Source organism: Crinia signifera, chromosome 12 (genome assembly GCF_055691185.1).
Source record: "Crinia signifera chromosome 12, ASM5569118v1, whole genome shotgun sequence".
Taxonomy (NCBI): domain Eukaryota; kingdom Metazoa; phylum Chordata; class Amphibia; order Anura; family Myobatrachidae; genus Crinia; species Crinia signifera.
In genome coordinates this window covers 64,694,201-64,718,078 of record NC_139228.1, presented here as the reverse complement: position 1 = coordinate 64,718,078, position 23,878 = coordinate 64,694,201, and the positions used below count along the sequence as shown (strand labels likewise).

The 23,878-nt window shown below is 47.5% G+C and overlaps 2 protein-coding genes across 8 annotated transcripts in view; one reads left to right on the top strand and one right to left on the bottom strand.

The window, feature by feature from the left end:
• Positions 1 to 8,970, bottom strand: part of SETD3 (SET domain containing 3, actin N3(tau)-histidine methyltransferase) — a 58,133-nt gene extending 49,163 nt beyond the window's left edge. For 2 of the 6 annotated variants that reach the window (XM_083165974.1, XM_083165978.1), the window contains exon 1: positions 8,694 to 8,970. The gene's annotated coding sequence lies outside the window, so the exon portion shown is untranslated. The remainder of the gene's footprint in view (positions 1 to 8,693) is intronic. The other 4 variants (XM_083165975.1, XM_083165979.1, XM_083165976.1 and 1 more) reach the window with 3 other exon arrangements.
• A 108-nt stretch (positions 8,971 to 9,078) lies between these two features.
• Positions 9,079 to 23,573, top strand: CCNK (cyclin K). Of its 2 annotated transcripts, none has more exons than XM_083165982.1 (11): positions 9,079 to 9,237; positions 9,590 to 9,804; positions 13,862 to 13,943; positions 14,035 to 14,166; positions 15,022 to 15,127; positions 15,207 to 15,264; positions 15,354 to 15,523; positions 16,615 to 16,853; positions 18,056 to 18,089; positions 19,412 to 19,483; positions 22,248 to 23,573. In XM_083165982.1, exons 2-11 carry the CDS (start codon positions 9,608 to 9,610, stop codon positions 22,862 to 22,864), a joined length of 1,707 nt encoding a protein of 568 aa, XP_083022108.1. In that variant the 5' UTR covers positions 9,079 to 9,237; positions 9,590 to 9,607; the 3' UTR covers positions 22,865 to 23,573. The 2 variants fall into 2 exon arrangements, with proteins under 2 accessions (XP_083022108.1, XP_083022107.1); XM_083165981.1 differs by having other exon boundaries at positions 14,035 to 14,181.
• The last annotated feature ends 305 nt before the right edge of the window (positions 23,574 to 23,878 follow it).

Sequence of the window (23,878 nt, the reverse complement as noted above, 5' to 3'; positions counted from 1 at the left end):
GAGCGCAGTGTTTCCTCTCACATTTATGGGACTCACAGCGGACACTGAAATCTAAACACTTTCGGATTGTTTTGAAAGTGAAACCTAAATATTTGCGCAAGGCTTGTTCTACAGCGATGCCCGGCGCAGAACCATGCGCGTCTGGACCCTGAGAACGGGCAGCGTAAAGATAAAGTAAGGTCCTATTGGAATAATAATATACAACCTTCTAAGTAACAAATCTTCCACACTGTATATAATTCATTTAACAGTTTCTTATGTAGCGCACACATATTCCGCAGCGCTTTACAGAGTATAGTTGAACACTCACTCAGTCCCTGCCCCAGTGGAGCTTACAATCCATATTCCCTACCACATGTACACGCACACACAGACATTCTAGGGTTAATTTGTTTGGATTGTGGGAGGAAAGCATCAGGGCCGCCAATAGGGGGGTACTGTGGGAACAGCTGTCCCGGACCCCGGACTCTGGAAGGGCCCAGGCAGCTAATTTTGCCCACCACAACCTCCCAACTGCCTTTCCAGTGCTGCGCTCAATGCGCTGAACAAAGCAGGTCCCGGAGCACAGGCTTATTCAACCCAGGATGCCGGTGGCCGGTTAAAATGCTGCTCCGGCTTTTGAGCCAATCAGAGCTGCTGCCGGTACGCAAGCTCTCATTGTCTCACCAGCTGGTGCTGCATTTTAATTGGCCGCCGGCATCCTGAGTTGACTAAGCCTGCAGCTCAGCGGAAGAGGAGATGGGGGAGCAGGAGCCGAATTACAGCAAGTCAAGTTAGGAGGGGAGGAGCCCGGACTGGAAATGAGCCCTGGATCTGGAGTATCTGGAGAAAACCCACGCACAAGTATGGGGAGAAAATACAAACGGCACACAGTTAAGGCCCCCATACATTAAGCCGACTTGTCCTAGTCGGACCCCAATTCTCCTCCGAGCCGCCTGGCAGCTCTCCGGGAGGCTCACATACAATTTAGGACTTCATGTGCCATTTTTTACATGTGATAAATCGCATCGGTCCAAAATCGCATAGTGTATGGGGGCCTTTCCGGCCATGGTGGGAATCGAACTGATGACCTCAGTTCCGTGAGGCAGTAATGCTAACATTACACCATCCGTACTGCCCCAAAATATAAATAACAGCAGCACAAGCTGTCCGTTCCCTAGCTTCTGTAACAAAACATACTCTGTCCTGCCTGTAAGATGTCGCAAAAAAGGGGCTACAATTAAAGGGGAACTGGATGTTCAAAATAATAAAAATGAGTTTCCTCCAGTTTTGTGACCCCTTAGCTCAGGCATGGCCAAACCATGGCCATCCAGCTCAGGGTTCGCAAATACTCGCTATAGCGAGTATTTTACCCGCTTTTGAGCAGCAGGGACTCAGTTTTTGTTTCTGCCTGCGTCCCCTGGGACGCGCTCCGGTTGCATCGGTATACGTGCTGTGTAACTGTAGCTAGGGTGGAGGGATCTGTTTTTCCCCCTCTGTGATGAGGCCGCAGAGGAGGGAACGTGCTCACGCATCACAGTCGGGCGCTGGCTGACTGGCCTTGCAAGGAGGAGAAAGCTGCCGCATGGGGATGTGACATGTGAGTACCTTGCGCGCCCTGCACAGTTAATTGGCGCTGACAAATTACTGTCCCTCCCTGCCCGCTGACAGTCTAGTATGCTGCTGAGCGTGGCAGCGTGTGAACACTACCCCAACTCAGCCCCTAGCCACGCTGACTGACAGTCCCGCCCACCTCAGCCCTGGCACGGTGATTAGTCTACTCTATGCCCACCGCTGCACTTACAGTGTATGCCGCTGCTGAGCGCGGCAGCGTGTGGACTCTTCCCCCTCAGCCCTGCAGTCTCCAGCCGCGCTGACAGTCCCGCCCTCCTCAGCCCGAGGCGCGGTGACTGACAGTGTAGTAGTACTGCCCTCCTCAGCCCTGCAACGCGGAAAGCTTGGCGGGTGAGGGGGGCGCCACTAAGCCGGGTATACGCACCCCTCTGTCGGCTATTCCCCACGCCAGCATATGCCCGCCAGAACCGGCTCTGTAAACAGAGAGCTGGGAGTGCGGGCAATGCTCTCCTCCTCTGCGCTATTCAGCAGCACCTGCTCCTGTACTCTATTGGTTGCGGTGCACATCTGCCCAGATAAGTGGGGAAATGCCTGTGGTGTGGGGGACTACTAATGTGGATGCTGTGAGGTGTGTGGTGGAGTTGGGGAAAAGCAAAGGTTACTTCAAGGCAGTCAGGTGCAGGCAGAAGGGGATATGTGATTTCTAGAGTGAACAATATTGGGCATTATGGTGTGACAATATTAACTGACTGGGCATTGTGGTGTGTGGCACATTATGTACTGACTAAGCATTCAGGTGTGTGGCACATTATGTACTGACTGGGCATTGTGGTGTGTGGCACATTATGTACTGGGCATTCAGGTGTGTGGCACATTATGTACTGGGCATTGTGGTGTGTGGCACACCATGTACTGGGCATTCAGGTGTGTGGCACATTACGTACTGGGCATTCAGGTGTGTGGCACATTACGTACTGGGCATTCAGGTGTGTGGCACATTATGTACTGGGCATTCAGGTGTGTGGCACATTATGTACTGGGCATTGTGGTGTGTGGCACATTATGTACTGGGCATTGTGGTGTGTGGCACATTATGTACTGGGCATTGTGGTGTGTGGCACACCATGTACTGGGCATTCAGGTGTGTGGCACATTACATACTGGGCATTCAGGTGTGTGGCACATTATGTACTGGGCATTCAGGTGTGTGGCACATTATGTACTGGGCATTCAGGTGTGTGGCACATTATGTACTGGGCATTCAGGTGTGTGGCACATTATGTACTAGGCATTCAGGTGTGTGGCACATTATGTACTGGGCATTGTGGTGTGTGGCACACTAACACTATGTACATTCTGCTGGGGGGTGGGGGAGAGGAGGCTGCTATCGTTGTCAGATGATATTAGAACCTTCATTTAGGTTGGGACCCAGAAAAGGTCAGGTAGGACCCCAATATTTAAACGTGAGGAGTCCCCGGGACCCACTTTTTTGTGGGGTTTTCGCGAACACTGCAGCAGTTGTGAAACTACAAGTCCCATCATGCCTTGCCACAGTTTTGCTATTAGGGAAACCTGTTGCAAGGCATTCTGGGATGTGTAGCTTCACAACAGCTGAAGGGCCTTAACTAGTGCCCGGAAGAGGCTTAATGCTGCTTGATTGGCGACCTCTGCTGGTCTCATTATGTAATGACCTATGAATGCACAATTTAAGTGACTACTGATTGGTGGAGTGCTATACGTGTTCCTTATTAGGGTTGTATAAGTGCTGGGAACCAGATAGGGGCTGCATGTGGTAACGGATACATATGCCACAGTAGTGGGTGATGGCAGTATGGCGTAATTATTACAGTGTAGCTGTGAGTAACGGTGGGTGTATGGGGTAATCACACCTTAATATATTACACTGATATCATCTCTTGGACAGAAAGAGACCTTAAACTATTAACAGGAATAATTGAATTCCACACCCCAAAAAATAATTTAATTGATTGCTTATTAGTTGCAGTAGTGTTGACAGGTGAAATCTGTTAGAGGTGTTGCACAACCAATTCAACTCCTGTTCTGTAATAGAATGTACTAGATCAGGGATGGGGAACCTTCGGCCCTCCACCTGTTGCTGAACTACACATCTCAGCATGCCCTGCAACAGTTGTAGCATGGCCACATAGCAAAACTGTAACAAGGCATGCTGGGATGTGTAGTTCCACAACAGCTGGAGGGCCGAAGGTTCCCCATCCCTGTACGAGATAAAGGAGAACTAGGATCTGATTAGTTGCTATGAGCAACCCCTCCACTTGTCCTCCTTAGGAGGTATAAATCTCCACCCTATAAGTTACGCACTCACAGACCAGTCAGTACAAGGGACAGGTCACCTTCGCTTTTTCTGTTTTAGAACCAAAAACTTTTAATATAAAAGAACAGAACAAACACTGCTGTGCTGGTCTTTGTTGTTATTGTGGTTGTTTTTATCTTATTGTTGTCTTCCTGCAGCAAATTACAAAAACTAAAACTGTATTTAGAAGAATCTGCTTATTTAATTACATATACTAAACTAGATATATACAAAGGTCTCTGAAACAATTGAAATCCTATATTAGGGAGAGATTCAATTCTAAGCAATGGGCACAAACTGGCAGAACAGTCGGGTGCTACCAGCACCATCGCTAATTCTCCCTGGCATCCCATATATGTACGTAAAACCAACAGTTGGGCTACCATATTCTACTGTACCAATCTGAATATTGTGGCAGCTTAACCCCTTGGGTGGTATGCACCAAAATTTTCCGGGATCAGCTGCTCTGCTGCAGTGGGCTATCCCGGAAATTTCCGGGCATACCACTTTGCATAGGTGCGCGCCAGTGGTGCCTCCAGCGGAGCACCACTGGCGCAATACCTTTAGGAGGTTCCCTCCCTGGCACTCCCCTACCACCCACTCACCCCCTCCGCTCCGGGGGTTGTACGCCGGAGCTCCCCAGCCATTTGCATAAGTGACGAAGGAGGCAGGCTCGGGGATGGTCGGCACGGCTCGGGAGAGTTCAGGCGCTTGAGTCCTCCTGAGCCGCCGTGAAATATCCCGAGCCTGCCGCTGTGATGACTGACAGGCGGCAGGAGGAAGCGGCGGCATTTGAGCTCCGGCGTACTAACGCCGGAGCGGAGGTGAGGGGGTGCGGCGGCTTCCTAGGATCTGTGGTGGGTTTTGCTGTGGCAGGACAAACCTGCCCTGGCAGGTTTGTTCCGCACCAGCAAAACCCACCACTCAAGGGGTTAATGGCATATCTAACTAGACATGATCTTCCAACATTAATGCCCAATTACGGTAGGCTGAGCTCTGCTATACATAGAATCAGCCAATGAGAATCACTGCATGAAATCACCACTCGTGGTTGACTGAATCCAGCCCATGAGGAAATCATGCCCAATGCAACCACGGTGACCACTTAAATTTGGACAGTGTAATTGTTAGCATTACTGCCTCACAGCGCTGAGGTCATGGGTTCAATTCCCACCATGGCTCTAACTGTGCAGAGTTTGTATATTCTCCCCATGCCTGCTTGGGTTTGCTCTGGGTACTCCAATCCAAAAATATACTGGTAGGCTAATTGGCTCCCATCAAATTAACCCTAGAATGTCTGTGTGCGTGTACATGTGGTAGGGAATATAGATTGTAAGCTCCACTGGGGCAGGGACTGATGTGAATGTTCAAATATTCTCTGTAAAGCGCTGCGGAATATGTGTGCGCTATATAAGAAACTGTTAATAAATAAATAATAACCTAGCCTGCAACATGCAGTTAGAGCTCCACCAGTGTACGCCACATAACAGCTTCACGTGTGTGGTTACACAGGGAAGACTCCCTACACCCCACTATAGTGTATCCGGATGTGTATCGCTAGGCTGCCGGCTAGGGATGGCCATCGTTGCCATTGATGGTGCAACTGACCATCGATAGTGTTAAACTATGCAATGGGTGACCACCAATGTTTTTACCTGTCGATCATCACAATTTTTGACTGATTGGTATGTGGGCCAATCAAAACATGGGGGCAGGGCTTCACGGATGTAAGGGGTGGGGCAATGTTCCGTGTTCTGGCACTTTGAAAAAAACAAAACAAAAGCGAAACATTGGTTTTGCCGTGCCATCAATGGAGAGAACCCATCTAGTTCTCCCTCATCGATGGCAAAGGTATTCGACATCGCCCATAAACCATCAATGATCTTGAATCATCGTCAGTCGATGGCCATCCCTACTGCCGGCAGGCACAAGTACGCCACCACCCAGTATGGATAACGCATAATGGAACTTTACCATGCACCTTTAACCCCTTCAGTAGTGTTTTTTTTTAGGCAGCGCTCCCCACTGGGCGAGTTTTTATGGGGAGCGCTCCCTAAAAAAAAAAACCACCACTGGCTCCCGCCGCCGAACTGTCAATCAGCCGCTGCCGGGCCCTGCACCCCATCCCTGCTCCCGGCAACCGGATTGTCATAAGCCAACGCCGGAGTCTTCTATTGAAATGCCGGAGGGGAGGGGGGAGGAGGAGGCGCGGCAGAGGGGAGGGAGCCGGGCAGCGCTGAAGCTGCCTGAGTTCAGCGATTGAACTCAGCAGCGCTGCTCAGCTCTAAACAGTGGCAATCCTGAGAATTTTCCAGGCTTGCCAGACTGGGCGCTGAGGCCCAGCCCGGAAAAGTCTCGGGATTGCCACTGAAGGGGTTAAGATTCAGGTTAATAAGCAGCTCAATAGCTAAATAATTTTTAACATCTACTTTGGGCAGACTGCAACAGGAATACAAAACACAAATAACCGGCCACTTCTATGCGCTCTTTTAATGTGCGGGGTGAATGAACGGTCAGGATCAGACGTCTTAATCCAGTATAAATTACATTTCATGACTTCGCTGCAGTTAACAGGCTAACAGAGTAATCAACTGATCTGATCTGGCATGATCTACTATTTTATAAAGACTACATTTCATTTTAGCTTATAAACACAGTAGATAAGTGTTCTATTTCCATCTTTCTGGGCTTGTTGCTTGCTTTTGTCTCTTTCAGGGATGTGCTAACGATTACGATCTGATGTGCGGTCCTGCGGGTTCTAAGATCTTATGTGCTGTACATTTGGCCAACTTGTCAGAAGGACAAGTCGGCCCCAACTTCCCCTGAGCTCCCCGGGAGAGCTTGATAAGATGTGGCACTTGAAGTGCCATTTTTTACATGTGATAAATTGGATGCGATTTATCACATGTAAAAACCCTGGAAATCTGCCGCAGAACAGGGTCCGGGGGAGCTGCTGGAGAGGTAGCGGGCAGTGTCCGTTGGCGAGGCAGGCCGGGAGCTGGGACCGGAGAGCAGGGTCGGGGAGCGGCCTGTTGCAGCAGGCGGGGTGCGGCGGGAGAATAGAAAACAATCCTATTCAAAAGAATGGGTGACTGCTGATTGGCTGAGCTCTCAGCCAATCAGCGGCCGCCCAGTCTTTTGAATAGGATTGTTTTCTATTCTCCCGCTTAAAAAACATCCTATTGAAAAGACTGGGCGGCCACCCAGTCTTTTGAATAGGATTTAGTTCTATTCTACCTCCGCACCCCCGGTCTCTGCTCTTCAATCCCCGCGCCCCGACTGCTGCTACCTCTCCTGTCGCTCCCCCAGACCGGTCCCCACCCCCAGCCAGCCTCTACAACAGACCCTGCCCGCTAGCTCTCCTGCAGCTCCCCCCGGACCAGACCCTGCTCTGTCTCCGGTCACAGCTTCCCCAGACGGCTGCAAGTAAGATTTATCTTATGTGCAGACCGTCTGACCTCCGGATCTGATCCGATGCGCACGGAACAGCGCATCGGATCAAATCGGATGTCATACCCTACGCAATTTGGGCAATTTCACTCGATTTCTCGGCCCGATCCTCCAAAATCGGGTGAAATCGGGCTCAAATCGCGTAGTGTATGGGCCTTAACTATTAGCATGCTGGGAGTTGCAGATCTTACGGGAAATTACAGCAACACCCCAGGAAAAACAAAGGAACTGCACCGGTTGTAGAGGGTGCAGGGTGCTAGAATGAACACTATATTAGAGCACAGGTTCTCACAGTCGGTCCACAGGACCCCCCACACAGTGCATGTTTTGCAGGTCCCCTCACAGAATCACAAGGGAAATAATTAGTGCAACCTGTGAATCTTTTAAAATGTGTCAGTAAGTAATGAGTGTGTCTGTCGGGTGACCTGGAAAACGTGGACTGTGTGGGGTCCTGAGGACCAAATTTGAGAACCACTGCATTAGAGGATATAAGAAGAGGGCTGTATGTTATAGATTGGTCCCTACCACGTAACACATACAGATTTACTACCTGGTCAGTGAAAGTAAATATGGATTCTCTTTTGATAGGATGGCTGATCCCTACTGTCATGCGACCATGTAATACATTTTATGACCCAGACCTGGACTCTCCAATGGAGGATATACAGAGGGAGCGCTGCTCATTCAGCAGGGGTCTGGCGAGCCCCAGCACTGGCCGAGAGGCGCTCCATCTGTAAGGAGAGGGATGGCTGCTCTCTACTGTCATGTGAACATGTAATAAATGCTATGTCCCAGACCTAGGCTATCCAATGGAAGATACAAGGAGAGGGATGACTGCTCCATACTGTCATGGTAACATGTAATAAATACTATGACCCAGACCTAGGCTATCCAATCGAAGCTACAAGGAGAGGAATGGCTGATCCCTACTGTCAAGTGACCATGTAATAAATACTATGAACCAGACCAGGGCTCTTCAATGGAGGCTACGGGGAGAGGGATGGCTGCTCCCTACTGTCATGTGAACATATAATAAATACTATGACCCAGACCAGAGCTCTTGAATGGAGGATACAGGGAGAGGAATGGCTGCTCCCTACTGTCATGTGAACACGTAATATATGTTATGACCCAGACCTGGGCTCTCCAATGGAGGATACAGGGAGAGGGATGGCTGCTGCCTACTGTCATGTGATGGCAATACAATGTACTGCAATAAGGTACAACAGGTAAGTATGCGCCGTGTCACTGTGGACAGCGGCCTTTGGGGCAGATAGAGTGTCAGCTCTTGGGTCTACACTGCAGGATGTGCAGTTTATGGGCGTGCCGGTGCAGGAGGCCGGGGGTCAGCACTTACCTACCGCTTCCCCCCTCCCCCCGCGGCCCTCTCACTCTTGGGCCTTCAGTTCCCGTCACCGCCGGCCGGGGGAGAGACCGTCCGGTTACGCCTGAGATGGAGAGAGAGACAGCGAGAGAGAGCAGGAGCCAGACTCAACCAAACCCTCCACCGCCAGCTCCCAACGTCAATCAGCTACACGCGGCTGTGATTGGAGCGCCACCAGTAACGGCTCGCCGCTGACTGGCTGGCGGAGCTGTCACTTAGCCAGGCGCCGGGCTCTCAGTCAGGCTCAGCGGACACGCGCTGCCGGGTTTGGTTGCGGCGTAGCAGCGTGGCCCAACCCATTTACAATGATGCTGGGGCCGCCGATTGGTCGGCGGATTTCTGTCTCCTTTTTTAGAGCTGAATCGGGGGCGTGGCCTCGGCTGGTGACGACGTTGCGCATGACCGTGGTGAGCGTTTCCAAGATGGCGGCTGCCCGAACGGCGCTGTCCCTATAACTGACTCTCTGCCGGCTGAGGACGTTGTCGGTACCCGGTGTCGGCTGGGCCTGGAGTCTCGGGTGAGTCCGGGCAGGGTCTCCTCTCCCTTTCATCCCACTCGTCCTGTGCCCCCACCTTCCCTCAGTGTCCTGCTGCAAAGGAACTACAAGTACCAGCAGTTCCACGTTGGCTGCGGTACTACTCCTGACAGACCCTGGAGTGAATTTTTTGTTCCCCATTTCTGTGTGTTGTATCATCTCTAGCCCCTATTGGAGGCACCTTGTTACCTGATCCCATCTCCTTCCCAGATCTATATGCAGGCAATGCTTTCCATTCAGGTCACATAGTGCTCTCTGGTATACTAAGTACCGCTATAGCGTTGCCCTGACGCCTGTATGTAACCTGTATCGTTATTCTGCCCCACCTTTGCAGGGAGTCCGTGTGACAGCCATGAAGGAAAACAAGGAGAATTCCAGCCCCACAGTGGCATCCGGCGCCTTGGACCATGCCAAGCCCTGCTGGTACTGGGACAAGAAGGATCTGGCCCATACCCCATCTCAGCAAGAAGGCCTGGACCCAGCCACCGAGGCCAGATACCGCCGGGAAGGAGCCAGGTTTATATTCGATGTTGGAACACGACTAGGACTGTATCCTTTGCCAACTTGGAGTATGTGTGTCCATTGCTGCAATACAGCCACTTGTGCCCGTTAGTCGCAGCAAATTGCCGCGCAGTGTGTGTCTGAGCCATGGGAGAGAAAAACACGTGTGGCAATAATCACTGCTACATCTGTATATCGGGTACTAGATGGCGTTCAGGACGACATTGTAGTGAAGGATCACTGACCCCCAGTTAGGTGACAAACGCCCTCCTGAGTGCAATGCAGTACACTGTGTATATTGTCCCACTTTTGCTGAAGTGGGTGACTAGAAGGGCACCAAGACACAGTCATGTGGTGGCAAAGGAGTGATGACAGCAAGCAGACTTTTATGACTCATTAGCCCAGAGCACCTGCTGCTTTTTTCCCGCACCCCAGTTTCTATGTTTCTGTCCATAGTTGAGTTGCTTGGCCCTGTTTTTACTACGAAGGTGTGGCTTTTTGGCCACTATTCTTCCATGAAGACCACTAATTGACAGTCTTCAATAAACTGTCGAATGGTGTACCTTGGTTCCCTCTGTTTTTTTTGCCTGAGAGAGACCTTGCTGATGCATTATAACTACTTTGTGTCTTGCAATGGTTTATGACCTGTAACACGAAACGGTCTTCCTCAACCTCACCTTTGATGCAGTGTTAAGCTGTTACTCACCCAGTTACTCGCATCGTGTTTCGTTGTCGGACATACAGATGTAGCGGGCTACATCTTTGCAGGGGCTGGTGATTCTATCGCCAGCCCCCCGGCTACCATCAGGGGCGCGCACATGTGACGCTCGCGCACCCTGTGGCAACGGAGCCTGCCGCTGGTCTCCCCCCCTCCGTCGCCGCCTCGACACACCACCCACCCCCAAACTGGGCAGTGTGCGTCCCAATCGCCGGTGCTCGCCAGAGAAAGGGATCTGGTGGGCGTCGGCCAAGGATGAAGCCTGCTACATCTGTACCTTCTTTTTCTCATCTCTCCCCATCTCTTGCTCCATCTTTCTCCCTCCTTACCGGTCTTTCTGATCAGCACAATATTATCATATAGAGCAGTGTTTTTCAACCACTGTGCCGTGGCACACTAGTGTGCCTTCAGCTGTTCTCAAGTGTGCCCCCAGGTCTAGAGTTGCCCAAACCATTTTACAGCCACCACCAGTTCAACTGTTATTTACTGGTCTCTTCTTTTCATATAAAGGGCCAATGTATTTTATTTGTGTTACCTGTGGGGACCAGTGTGATTGTTTTTTATATGGGGGCCAATAGGTTTGTTTTTTTCCTGTGGGGGCCAATTTGTTTTGTCCTGTGGGGATCTAATTGTGTGCCTTGGCAATTTTAGAATCTTATTTAGTGTGCCGCAAGGTAAAAAGGTTGAAAATCACTGATATAGAGTATTAGCATTACCTCCTTTAATTTTCATCCCTGCCTTCTCTTTATTTCAGTTGTCCTTTCTGAGTCCTCCTTCCCTCTACGGATGGTTTTCTGTTTATGTACAGTGCTTCTTTTTGTGCCTTTTTCCATGTATACCGATAAACAAAGTGGTTGTGAATTATTCTGTGCTGTTATTGGGTGATTATGAGGAGTGTCTGTTATCGGCATGAGGTAAAATGCAATGAGTAAAGGAGGATACAAACCCGAACGATGTAGTTTCCGGCCAATTCGGAACAACATATTAACCGAATCATACAGTATGTGCCTGTAATTTGCACGCTCCCGCATGCAATATCAGTGCATGGCCAACCAGAAGATATCCTGTGCGACCTGGTGTATATTAATGAAAAATGGAACTGTGTTCATTCTGTCTTTCTTTAACTCTTTCTGGTGTGTACGGGCAGTAGGACATGATCCCGTTCAAGTGTGTGCACATTATTGGAAATAACAGGATTGTTCAGTGATTATAAATGTGTTATGCCAGTACACTCTGGAGACGGTATCACTGATGGGAGTGGTCAGGGTTCAATCAGCTGTCATTTCATGGCAATGTGATGACAATTATGTTTATCACTCATGAGCGATCTAGTTCATTTAAAGGTCCTAGGACACAAAATGGTCTGGCCAGACTTTTGCTGAAATATGATTGTTAAACCAACTATTCAGAGCCCCATCAGCTCTTTCCTCTGAAAACATTAAGACTCTAAACATCAAACTAAAAGTTGTAACTGCACTGTGATCTTATATTAGGCATTCTTGTTTATTTTACATGAGTGGCCTATTTTGTAGTTTTGTATACAGCGTGCAGTAAAAATTTGGTAAACAAAGGTATGTATGTACATGTTTTGTACTCTCTGAAGAAAGAGTACATTAAACACTGAAATGTTTACTACTGCCCAGTGTAGTTGAGTCAGCCCTGAGTGTTGCACCTTCAGGATCCTTACATGTTTTTGTGAGGGCACTGAGCCAACTTATCCTGTTTGTAGTGGAGTGCCTTGGATTTATGTACGAGGGTGGATCAGGAAGTACCTGTGTTTGAAGACAGGTGGCGTTGCTGAGGAAAGTTGGTATTCCTATTGTGTACTACCATCTTTCAAACAACGCAATACCAAATGTCAGATTCATAGGTTAGTTTTTTTTCCACCACGACAATGCACCAGCTCGCTCATCTGGGATTTGTTGCGGCCAAATTGCATGAATTGCGCTATGATTTTTTTTTTCTTCCCGCGAGCCACGTTTTCAGGTTAGGGAACAGAAAGAAGTCTCAGAGAGCCAAGTCGGGCGAGTACGTTGGATGCGGCAACAATTAGTAGCGCGATTCATACAATACACGATAATATTACCAATATTCCTCAGCAACGCTACCTGTCTTCAAACACAGGTACTTATTGAGCCACCCTTCTATATTTGTGTCACGTGGTTAAGTCTGCATACCATTTTAGGGCTATGCGTCATAGGGTCGACAAGGTCAACGGTCATTAGGTCGACCACTGAAGGTCGACATGCATGAAGGTTGACATGGTCATTAGGTTGACATGCTCAAGGTGGACAGTCAGAAGGTCGCCATACGGATTTTCACTTCTTATGACCCTAATGTCGACATGGACACCGTGACATTTCATCACGTTCCCTCGCTGCGCTCGGCACCCTATTTTGTTTTCCCACCATTTTATCTCTGTAGCTCCCCAAGGATTTCTCCTGTCATTGGGAGGTCATGAGAGCTGTAGATCTGTGATATCTATAGATTTGGGGTGTGATATAATTGGTAGTGCCTAGGTTTCAGAAATGTCAGCATACAAAGAAATGGAAAGCTGGTGCATGGCCAGCCCCTAGTTTGCGCAGGGACACATTAAACATTGTCCTTTGTGTAACGCTGAACTGAATGTCTTTGCTGTATTATTATGGGAAGCGGTCATCTATTAGAATGAACTTAGGTCTACAGTCATTAGGTCGACCCCACTAGGTCAACTGGCAGGAAGGTCGACCTGACTTAAGGTCGACATGGGCCAAGGTCGAATTTGCATAAAGGTCAACATGAGGAAGGTCGACTGGTCATAAGGTCGACATGGGTTTTTCACTGTTTTTTGAGCCGACATGTGCCGACAGGCGGTATTTCATGCCCTACCATCAACTAGGGCGTGGTGGGAGAATAAAATAGTTTGCCGAGCGCAGCGAGGCACCGTGCCCGAAGCATTGCGAGCGAAGCGAGGGTCCGATTCTCATTGCCAACTGTGTCGACATTCGGATCAAAAAAACAGTGAGAAACCCATGTCGACCTAATGACCAGTCGACCTTCCTCATGTCGACCTTTATGCAAATTCGACCTTAAGTCATGTCGACCTTGGCCCATGTCGACCTTGGCCCATGTCGACCTTGGCCCATGTCGACCTTGGCCCATGTCGACCTTGGCCCATGTCGACCTTGGCCCATGTCGACCTTGGCCCATGTCGACCTTGGCCCATGTCGACCTTGGCCCATGTCGACCTTGGCCCATGTCGACCTTGGCCCATGTCGACCTTAAGTCAGGTCGACCTTCCTGCCAGTCTACCTAGTGGGGTCGACCTAATGACTGTAGACCTAAGTTCATTCTGACAGATGTCCCGATTCCATTATTATAATGGACTTTTCTTAACCTGCACCTCAGGCACTATGACACACTTGCCACTGGAATTATATATTTTCATAGATTCTACATGTTCCATTCCTTCAAACAATTTGCTAGATATGTAAGTATCATTGACCTACGTATTGCTCATGGCTTACGGATAAACATACAACTTAAACGAGCCGTCACTTATATTCTTGGTCCTCTTCCAGGTGACGGGTGCTTGCTGTCTCTTCCTAGCGGGAAAGGTCGAGGAAACGCCCAAGAAATGTAAAGATATTATAAAGACAGCCCGTAGCTTGCTGAATGACGTGCAGTTTGGCCAGTTTGGAGATGATCCTAAGGTAAAGAATCTGGAGGTACTTATTGATGCAGAGGTGGATCTCTCGATCCGTAGTTGTGATGCGTTTTCCATTTACACTGTTTAAGATCATTTTATTTTGTTGCCATATAACCCTTGAAGTTAAGTCCAATGGCCAATCCCTGGCTACTAATAGGTGATATATTTAAAAAAAAAAAATGAAATAGTCCTAACGTATAAGGCAGCGCAGTATAAAGAATATTTAATCGCGTTGATCCCTACCCTAATTAGAGATGCTGTCATTTCTGTATCCACTGTGTTGTATTAACCCCTTCACTGCGAAGACCAAGTGGATATATAAGGGGTACATTTACTAAAGGGTGTGTTTTTTTTATTTTTGCCTTTAGTACATTTTCCCCAAAGACTAGAAACGATGAGCAAGACTTGTTATTGGAAGCAAGGGCCAAAAATAAAAACTTGGCTGTACCCCATTGGTCCTAATTTAAATGAATGGAAAGTGTGAGGGGAGGGATTTAAAGTCCCTCTAACTCCCCAACCCTCCCCACTAGAAAGATGGTGGTACCCTTGCTTGGAAGAGGGGAATCTCCACATTTAAACAGTGAGCCCACATAACAGCTCATAATCGCCAGATATAAACCCTCAGCATTGCAGAAAAATATTTTAGACCAGGAATGGCTGAAGAGATCCCCAACCTCCTCCTGATTAATTCCATCTGTCAGTTTGGAGGCACCCAAATATGAAAGTCCCCTCTTTTTGATCACCTGGGGTAAAAAAAAAAAAAAATCATTGTCGAAATGTTATGAGCAGTAATGTGACCCCCATGGGTGAGTAAACCCTCAGCAGTTTTTATTATTACTTTTTTACTTGATCCATCTAGGAGGAAGTTATGGTTCTTGAACGCATTCTTCTCCAGACCATCAAATTTGACCTACAAGTGGAACACCCCTACCAGTTTCTACTGAGATACGCCAAACAGCTGAAAGGTAACATAACCTCCAGCCCGGAAACGAGACCTGTTTGACCCGTCACGCGGTTTTCTTATACATGTTCCATCTTGTTTAGGCGATAAGAATAAAATACAGAAGTTGGTGCAGATGGCCTGGACATTTGTTAATGACAGGTAAAGCTGTGCTCCCGTAGTGATCTGTGAATGTCCCGCCCCCCCATCTTGGCAGCGATGTAACCGGCCACTCTTGCGTTCCTCTCTAGCCTATGCACGACCCTGTCCCTGCAATGGGAGCCGGAGATTATAGCTGTGGCGGTTATGTATCTCGCCGGGCGCTTGTGTAAATTCGAGATTCAGGAATGGACCTCGAAACCCATGTACAGGAGATGGTGGGAGCAGTTTGTCCAGGACGTTCCGGTAGATGTGCTTGAAGGTAAGGGCTAGATTTATGCTAAACACCCCTAATATTCCCCCTGCAGAACCCTATATTGTACTTGGCTCTCTGGCTATTATTTGGTCACATGTGTAAACCTAACAATCACTGTGATCAGGGGTTTATTTACCAAGATGCGAGTTCTATTGAAGATCGAATGTTGCTATTGGCAACCAACCAAATTCTCTCAGGAAAATTTACTAAGCTGTAAGTTCTGTTTCAAATGGGATGTTGCTGTAGGCAACCAGATACTATTATCTTCCAGAAGGTGCTAAAGATTAGTAGTAGATTCTGATTGTTTGCCCATAGCAACATCCCATGTGAAATAGAACTCGCATCTTAGTAAATAAACCCCTGAGCGGTAAACTTACTAAGGTGGGAGTTTTATTGAAAATGTGATGTTGCCCATAGCAACCAATCAGTTTAAAGCTATTATCTTCTAGAATGTGCTAAATAAGAAGTTGAATCTAATTGGTTGCTATGGGCAACATCCCATCTTCAATAGGACTCCCATCTTCATAAATTTTACCCCTGAGCGTTTCCGTAGCTGCTGCAGGTTTTCAGGTGCATGCGGTGTTGTCTAAAGATGCACAAAGTGGCTGGTGGATATAAGAAGCCGATATAAGAGAGAAGTGGACCATGGCAACCAATCAGCACTGAAGTAACATCCATAATTTGCATAATATAAAAGTATACAGAGCAGCTGATTGGTTGCCATGGGCCACTTCTCCTCTGGATCCCTTATCACTGCTTCATACATCTACCCCATAGTCCTTGGACACTTAAATGCAAAAATGTACACCAGGGAAAAGGGCTGGTACTACCCCCTAAGTGTTCCGCCCATTGAGTACTGTACTGCATGCAGCATTCATGTATCTCTGCTTATTTTTCTGTAAATCTCTGGGGTGCAAGGACAACTGAGAGACGTTCCCTTACTGCAAGTTGCCTTTCAGCCTTTTTCAGGGGGAATGCTGGCATATAGCCAGTAGTTGAACCATTGTTCAAGTGGTTTTATACTATGTTGCACTGGTTCCTTCCTGTGGCTGTGAAGACCCCTGGTAACTAATTGCAGCTACTGTGCATTCTTTCAGATATTTGTCACCAGATCCTGGACTTGTACTCTCAAGGGAAACAGCAAATGCCTCACCATGGAGGCCCGCAGCCCTCGCCCCAAGTCCAGGCGCAGATTGCCGCTGTGCAGAATCAGCAGCCGTCGCAAAACACAGACTTGCAAGCAGCATCAGTGAAGGATGCGCAGCAGCCCGCGGCGCAGCAGACTAAGAAACCATCTCCGCAGTCCAGTCCCCCGAAGCCAACCAAGAGACCCCTGGTATGTCCCCAGATGCACCTTCACTATGACTACAAAGTAAAACCTCAATCAGTGTAACGTTAATGTCGTAAATGTGTCCCATTGGAATACTGAGCAGAGTACTGTACTGGGAGCATTAGGGGGGTTCCAGGTGATGGATCTACAGTGTTTAGGTAAACTGTCAATAGGTCGATGGGGTCAAAATTAAAAAGGCAGACGTGACAAGGTCGACAGGAGTTTTTCAAGATTTTTCTTTTTGTAAACTGGCTTGTTCTTAACCATCACTTGTGGAGCTATGCGAGTTGACAGTTGTCGACATGGGCACCAAACAAAAAGGGAAAATTTTGGTCTACTTTTTTTTGACCCTGTCAACTTTTTTTTCCATTTCGATCTTTTGGGGTAGACCTATAGACTGTCTGTCTAGTAATCCACACCCCATTGGGGGAGAGCGGTGAATGCGCAGTGTACCAGACGGCTGATTGGCTGCTGCATTATCTTCCTCTTTGTCACTTTACATGACTTACTTAATCTGCCCCAATAGTTGTTACTCTTTTATAAAAATATAAAAAGTAAAGGGTTCTAATCAGAGCCAGGTTAAATGATGGGGGCTACGGCTCCAGGCCTCCACACAAAACCAGGCCCACCCAGATGGCGTACTAGTGTGTGACTGTTAGAACGTATTCGAATGTTGGAATCGCCCATAAATGGAATTTTGACAAAACAAAAAATAGGCTGATTCAGATTGGTTACAGTACATCCACACCTGCTTTCAAGTAGCTCATGGGAATCCATCAAAATAGACCCATTATCCCAGTTATACATTTCCATGAAGGGCAATTGTAAATGTAGATGCCTTTTGCTGAAAAGTCCTTAGGAATTATAAGGGGGGTATTCAATTAGTGTGATGAATGAAGGGAAGGGGGGTATTAAAAAAAAAAAAAAATTCCTGAGCTTTCCCAATAGTTTTTTCACCAATGCAACAATAGGGTTTATTGTGATTTCGTTTCACACACCCGAGGCAGGTGAAGTACAATCCCCGAAAAGTGCATACATCGGGGATAAGCAGCTAATTAATGGCTAATGACATACCGCATTAAGTGGTCTGACAATTTATATATATTTTTTAGAATTCTGTTAATGAGCAAAGAAGGCGTTTCCCTGAAGAAGGATTTTGTGTTGTTTTTTTAGTTCTGTGCTATTATTTTCTTTCTGTTTGGTTGCAGTCTCTGTCGCCCAAAGAGGAGGGGAAAACGCTGGGTAAGTTTCTGCATTGTCCCAGGCTTACTCAACGCTGAATGCTTTCTGTTAATTACATTTGCAACTTTAAATCACTTATTCATGCATACACAGAGGGCATGCTATACTTCTGATCATTACATTCGCACAGTCTTAATGTTATTCCGCTATTAATCTGTGACCGATTATTAATCGGCGATCAGGGGAATATGCGCTATCCCCGTGCGTTATGGCAGGGGATAACGCTTCCCCTGATCTATCACACCCGTGATGCAGGTGTATTACATGCTGTGGTGTGGGGCAGGCAGCATAGCGCAGGGACGTTAATTTATAGTAGACACCTGCCTCCTACCTAATGTATGAATGGTCAGCATCGCTGACCATTCCGCCCCCCTGCAGCTAACGACAGCTGCAGGTGGCGATGCCCTATATCCGCAGGTGGCAATGCCCACAGCAGGGACAGCGCTGTCCCTGCTGCTGGCTATGAGCTGCGCTGGGGATCTCACGTGAGTAGCGAGATCCCGCACATGCCCAGTTCAGCCGGCCGGGGGGAAGAAGACAGCGCAGCAGTGTTAACTGCTGCGCTGTCAACTGGAGGAGGCATCGCTGAAGGAGGGAGTTATCGCTCCCCCGCTTCGGCAGGCAAGAAGTTAGTACATCTTGTCGGTCTCCCCTCCTGCTTCACCTCGCTACTGAGGCAAAGCAGGAAGTGTTATAGCGGCGCTTTTAGTGCTGCTATAATCTACCCCCTGTGCTACAGTACTGTACTTGTGTCACGGGTGCCTAGTAAATGGATAGTCTTTATTCAGATATTGATTCCACTAGGAACAGGTTGCATCACCCAGCTACTGACTGCTTTAAAGAAAAGAATACAGGAGTCTGCTCAGATGGGTGCTTGGGAGAATCGCAGCCTCCGGTGTCTCTTTTCTGGCAGTGCCACGAAAAAACGCAGACCGCTCCCGGCCATTTGGAGGGAGATCCGCTGACCTCATCTGCAACCCTGATCACCCCACAGCCAGTCTAGACTTATGTGTTGGGGGTGGACATCCATTCAGTGGTGAGTGATCGCGAATGGATCTCCCCCTCTCCGCACGGCTGCATTGCCATACGGGCATGATTTCACTCTGGCAGGGAGGCCGCTAACGGGTCGCTGGGCTGAAAAATGTTGAAGCCCTATGATCAATGTACAAGCATAAACACAGACAAGGACCAGGACTTATGGGCCGCAATGACTACGTTGTTAGAAGCATTGAGGCTATTCATGTCACTCTGCAGTATTACTTATCCTCTGTTTCTATTCATTTGCCCCAAACACTAATTAAATGCTGTGTCTGTGTTTGCAGAACAACAATTATCAAAAATGCCTAAGATTGAGCCGTCTCACCCACCGTTGCCTCCTGTTCTTACCCCTACAGGTGAGAATAACCATTCTGTAGCCTTACAGTGATTTTCTTTTATTAATTGTTTTCTTTAACCTACAATATATTAATGTCTCCTGTCTACATTCTGTAATTGCTGGTTATGCTACATTATGTACCAGGTAAGTTCGTTGGGGTAGACTAAGCTTCTGAGCATTAAAAGTAGTGGCCAGTCCAATCAGATTCTGCCTATCGTTCTCTAGAACGCATTCGAGAATCGATAACTAAAATCTGATTGGTTTCTAAGTTAAATATCTCCACTTATAATATTTAAGGTCCATACACACTGAGCGACTTTCCCCTTGGCCGGCGCCGTCAGCGGGGGAGGATTGCTTTGCACAGTGCAGCGCTATGCAAAGCCGTCCTTAAAGCCGCTCATCTGCTGGTAATACCAGCAGATGAGCGGCTTTCCTGGCAATGATGCGTGAGCGTGCATCACAGAGGAGAAAGTCCTCACAGAACTCTCAAAACTGAAAGTGGATAAATCAATGGGGCCAGATGGGATACATCAAAGGATACTAAAAGAGCTTAAAGGGAAGCTGGTAAAGCCAATAACAGAATTATTCAACCATGCACAAAAGTGGAAGCAAGGAAGAGGTTAGCAACTATCGACCAGTGAGCCTTACATCAGTAGTAGGGAAATTGATGGAAACACTCTTAAAACAAAGAGTTGTAGAATATCTCAAAATCAGCAATTTACAGGATCCAAAACAGCATGGGTTTACTGGGGGAAGATCATGTCAAACAAATCTTATTGACTTTTTTGACTGGGTGACTAAAGTAATAGATCAAGGTGGGGCTGTAGATGTAGCTTATCTAGACTTTAGTTAAGCTTTTGACACTGTCCCACATCGCATAATGTTAAATAAACTTGAAAGTTTGGGATTGGATTCTAAGATAGTTGAATGGATAAGAGCGTGGTTGCAGGACAGAAAACAGAGAGTTGTAGTAAATGGAGTACAGTCAAAGGAGGGAAAGGTTACAAGTGGAGTACCCCAGGGATCTGTACTTGGACCATTGCTTTTTAATATCTTTATTGGTGATATTGCAAATGGAATTGAGGGTAAAATGTGCCTTTTTGCAGATGACACAAAGGTATGCAACAGGGTAGACACACCAGGAGGGGTAAAACAAATGATTGAGGTTCTAGGCAGATTAGAGAAATGGTCAAGAGAATGGCAACTACAGTTTAATGCCAAAAAATGCAAAATCATGCACTTGGGTCTCAGAAAGCCAAAGACTAAATATAGTATAAATGGCACTATAATGGAAACTACTGAGGAAGAGAGGGATCTAGGTGTCACTATTTCAGGGGACTTAAAAGCAGGTAGGCAATGTAACAAAGCAATGAAGAAGGCAAGTCAGATGCTTGGTTGCATAGGGAGAGGTATCAGCAGTAGAAAGAAGTAATAATGCCACTGTATAGGTCATTGGTACGACCTCACCTAGAGTATTGTGTTCAGTTCTGGAGGCCATATCTCCAGAAGGATATAAATACATTAGAGACTGTACAAAGAAGAGCAACTAAAATGGTGCATGGCCTACATCACAAAACGTAACAGGAAAGACTAAAAGATCTTAAAATGTATACTTTAGAGCAGAGAAGGGAAAGGGGGGACATGATAGAAACTTTCAAATATATCAAGGGTTTTAACAAGGTACAGGTGGGAGACATTCTTCACAGGAAGAGGAGCAACAGAACACGAGGACATGCACTGAAACTAGGGGGAGGAAGATTCAGGGGAAATGTGAGGAAGAATTACTTCACAGAAAGAGTAGTAGATAGGTTGAATAGCCTACCATCAGAGGTGGTAGACGCAAATACAGTAGTACAATTTAAACATGCTTGGGATGGAATTGGTACATCTGTCAGACCACACTTAGGTCTACAGTCATTAGGTCGACCACACTAGGTCGACTGGCAGGAAGGGTCGACCTGACTTAAGGTCGACATGGGCCAAGGTCGACATGACTTAATGTCGAATTTGCATAAAGGTCGACATGGGTTTTTCAGTGTTTTTTGACCCGAATGTCGATACAGTCGACATGGACACAGTTGGCAATGAGAATCGGACCCTCGCATCGCTCGCTTCGCTCGCAATACTTCGGGCACGGTGGCTCGATTCGCTCGCCACAGCTTTAATAACCTCCTCCACGCCCTAGTGGATGGTAGGGCATGAAATACCGCCTGTCGGCTCAAAAAACTGTGAAAAACCCATGTCGACCTTATGACCAGTCGACCTTCCTCATGTCGACCTTTATGCAAATTCGACATTAAGTCATGTCGACCTTGGCCCATGTCGACCTTAAGACAGGTCGACCTTCCTGTCAGTCGACCTAGTGGGGTCGACCTAATGACTGTAGACCTAAGTTCATTCTAATAGATGACCGCTTCCCCTTGGGATAAGCATATTGATATCCTTACAAAAAATAAGGATCAAATATGGTTTGAGGTAACATGTTTAAAAAAAGGGGGCAGACTAGATGGGCCAAGTGGTTCTTATCTGCCGTCAAATTCTATGTTTATCACCGGGCGGTACACACTGGGCAGCTTTGAGCTGAAAGCCGCTCAAACTGGGTGTTTTGAGCGGCTTTCAGTTCAAAATCGCCCAGTGTGTATGGGCCTTTTGAAGCATTCATTAATCTGCACCTTTGTCTTATGGGAATCTCTCTGTACTTTTTATTGAGGGGGTGAGGTGGACCAGAACATTTTTTGTTTTTTTGCCCCCATATGAAACCATTTGTTATTTCTGATTGTCAGAGAGAAAACCGGTGACCCCAGCTGGGCCAGGGGAAGGAGATCCCATCAGTATTCCAGAACCTGCAGAGATGACCAAGATCCCCATCCCTCCACCGACTCATCCTGCTGCCGTTCATCAGCCGCCACCTCTTCCACATCGGCCGCCTCCACCGCCCTCCAGTTACATTACGGGGATGTCGACCACCAACTCCTACATGTCAGGGGAGGGCTTCCAAAGTCTTCAATCTATGATGAAGACAGAAGGTCCATCTTATGGGAATTTGCCCCCTGCCTATGGTCCTCCATCTCATATGCCATACCATCCACATGTTTATCCGCCTAATCCTCCACCGAATGTTCCTCCACCACCGCCACCTTCTACATTCCCTCCACCTAACATTCCTCCTCCTTCAACAGTGTACCCCCCTCCCCCTACTTACAACCCAAATTTCCCCCCACCTAGACTGCCCCCTACTCACACTGTTCCTGGCCACCCACCTCCTGGAATTGGTCTTCCACCAGCAAACTATCCCCCTCCTAATGTACCACCTGGAGGGCAGCCTCCAGTTCCTCCTCCTATTCCTCCACCAGGCATGCCACCCGTCGCAGGACTTGGCCGTGCCGCCTGGATGAGATAGCGTGGCATTTCGGCTGTATTGAATACCTGAACTCTCATCAATATTAATTTAAGAGTATACAACAAAACAGATGTGGTTCTTTCCAATACCGGAAACACGTAGTCTGTGGCCAAGTTTTGATGGGAGAGATGATGTTGAATGTCTAGTATTACCGCATGCCTGGATCGGGGAGGTAATAATAACCTGCTGAACCATGGGACGCTCTTCTGTTATTTGTGGAACGTCGGCAGTTTAATTTCCATGCAGAGAAATCTTGATTTTTGATGTATATTTTAAGGGCCATATTGGCTGAGTTACAATATCATTGTTCTTTTCATGTTGGCTTAAGTCTATTAGGTTACCGCAAAGAAGTGCTTTGCTTAGGACAGCCATGACCAAACTGTGGCCCACCAGCTGTTGTGAAACTACACATCCCAGCATGCCCTGTCATAGTTTTAACATTCCCTAATTGCAAAACTGGCAAGGCATGATGGGATTTGTAGCTTCACAACAAGCTGAAGGGCCATAGTTTGGACACGCCTGACTTAGGATTTCTGGTCTGGGTGATTTTTGGTTTCTTGGGGGGAAGGGGGGGGGGGGGTGAGTGACTAACAAGATTTTGAAACTTTTGCAATGTTTGTAAATATTTTTAGTGTAAAAAAAAAAAAAGTCTCAATGTAACAGCGCCGCAAAATCTGTCGCCTACAGTGAATAAAATCATCAGAATATTTCTCACTGATTTCTTGTGTCAATGTTTCCCATTTGTAAGATCTATAATTCATAGGATGGCGGGGAAAACAGCGCAAATCATTCACGGAGCGCTGACCGGTTGGAGCAGCAGCACAAAATCCTCTGTTCGCTACTCTTTTTGAAGCGATAAGAATGACCATGACCAGTCATAAAAAAAAATTTCCTGCACATCTTCCAGCTTGTAAGCACTATCGATAACAATGTGCGCTCTCACGGGTCGTTACCGATGTCTTTCGTACATGCAGCTCAAACAGGATACCATCTACTGCAGTTACACTGGATGTG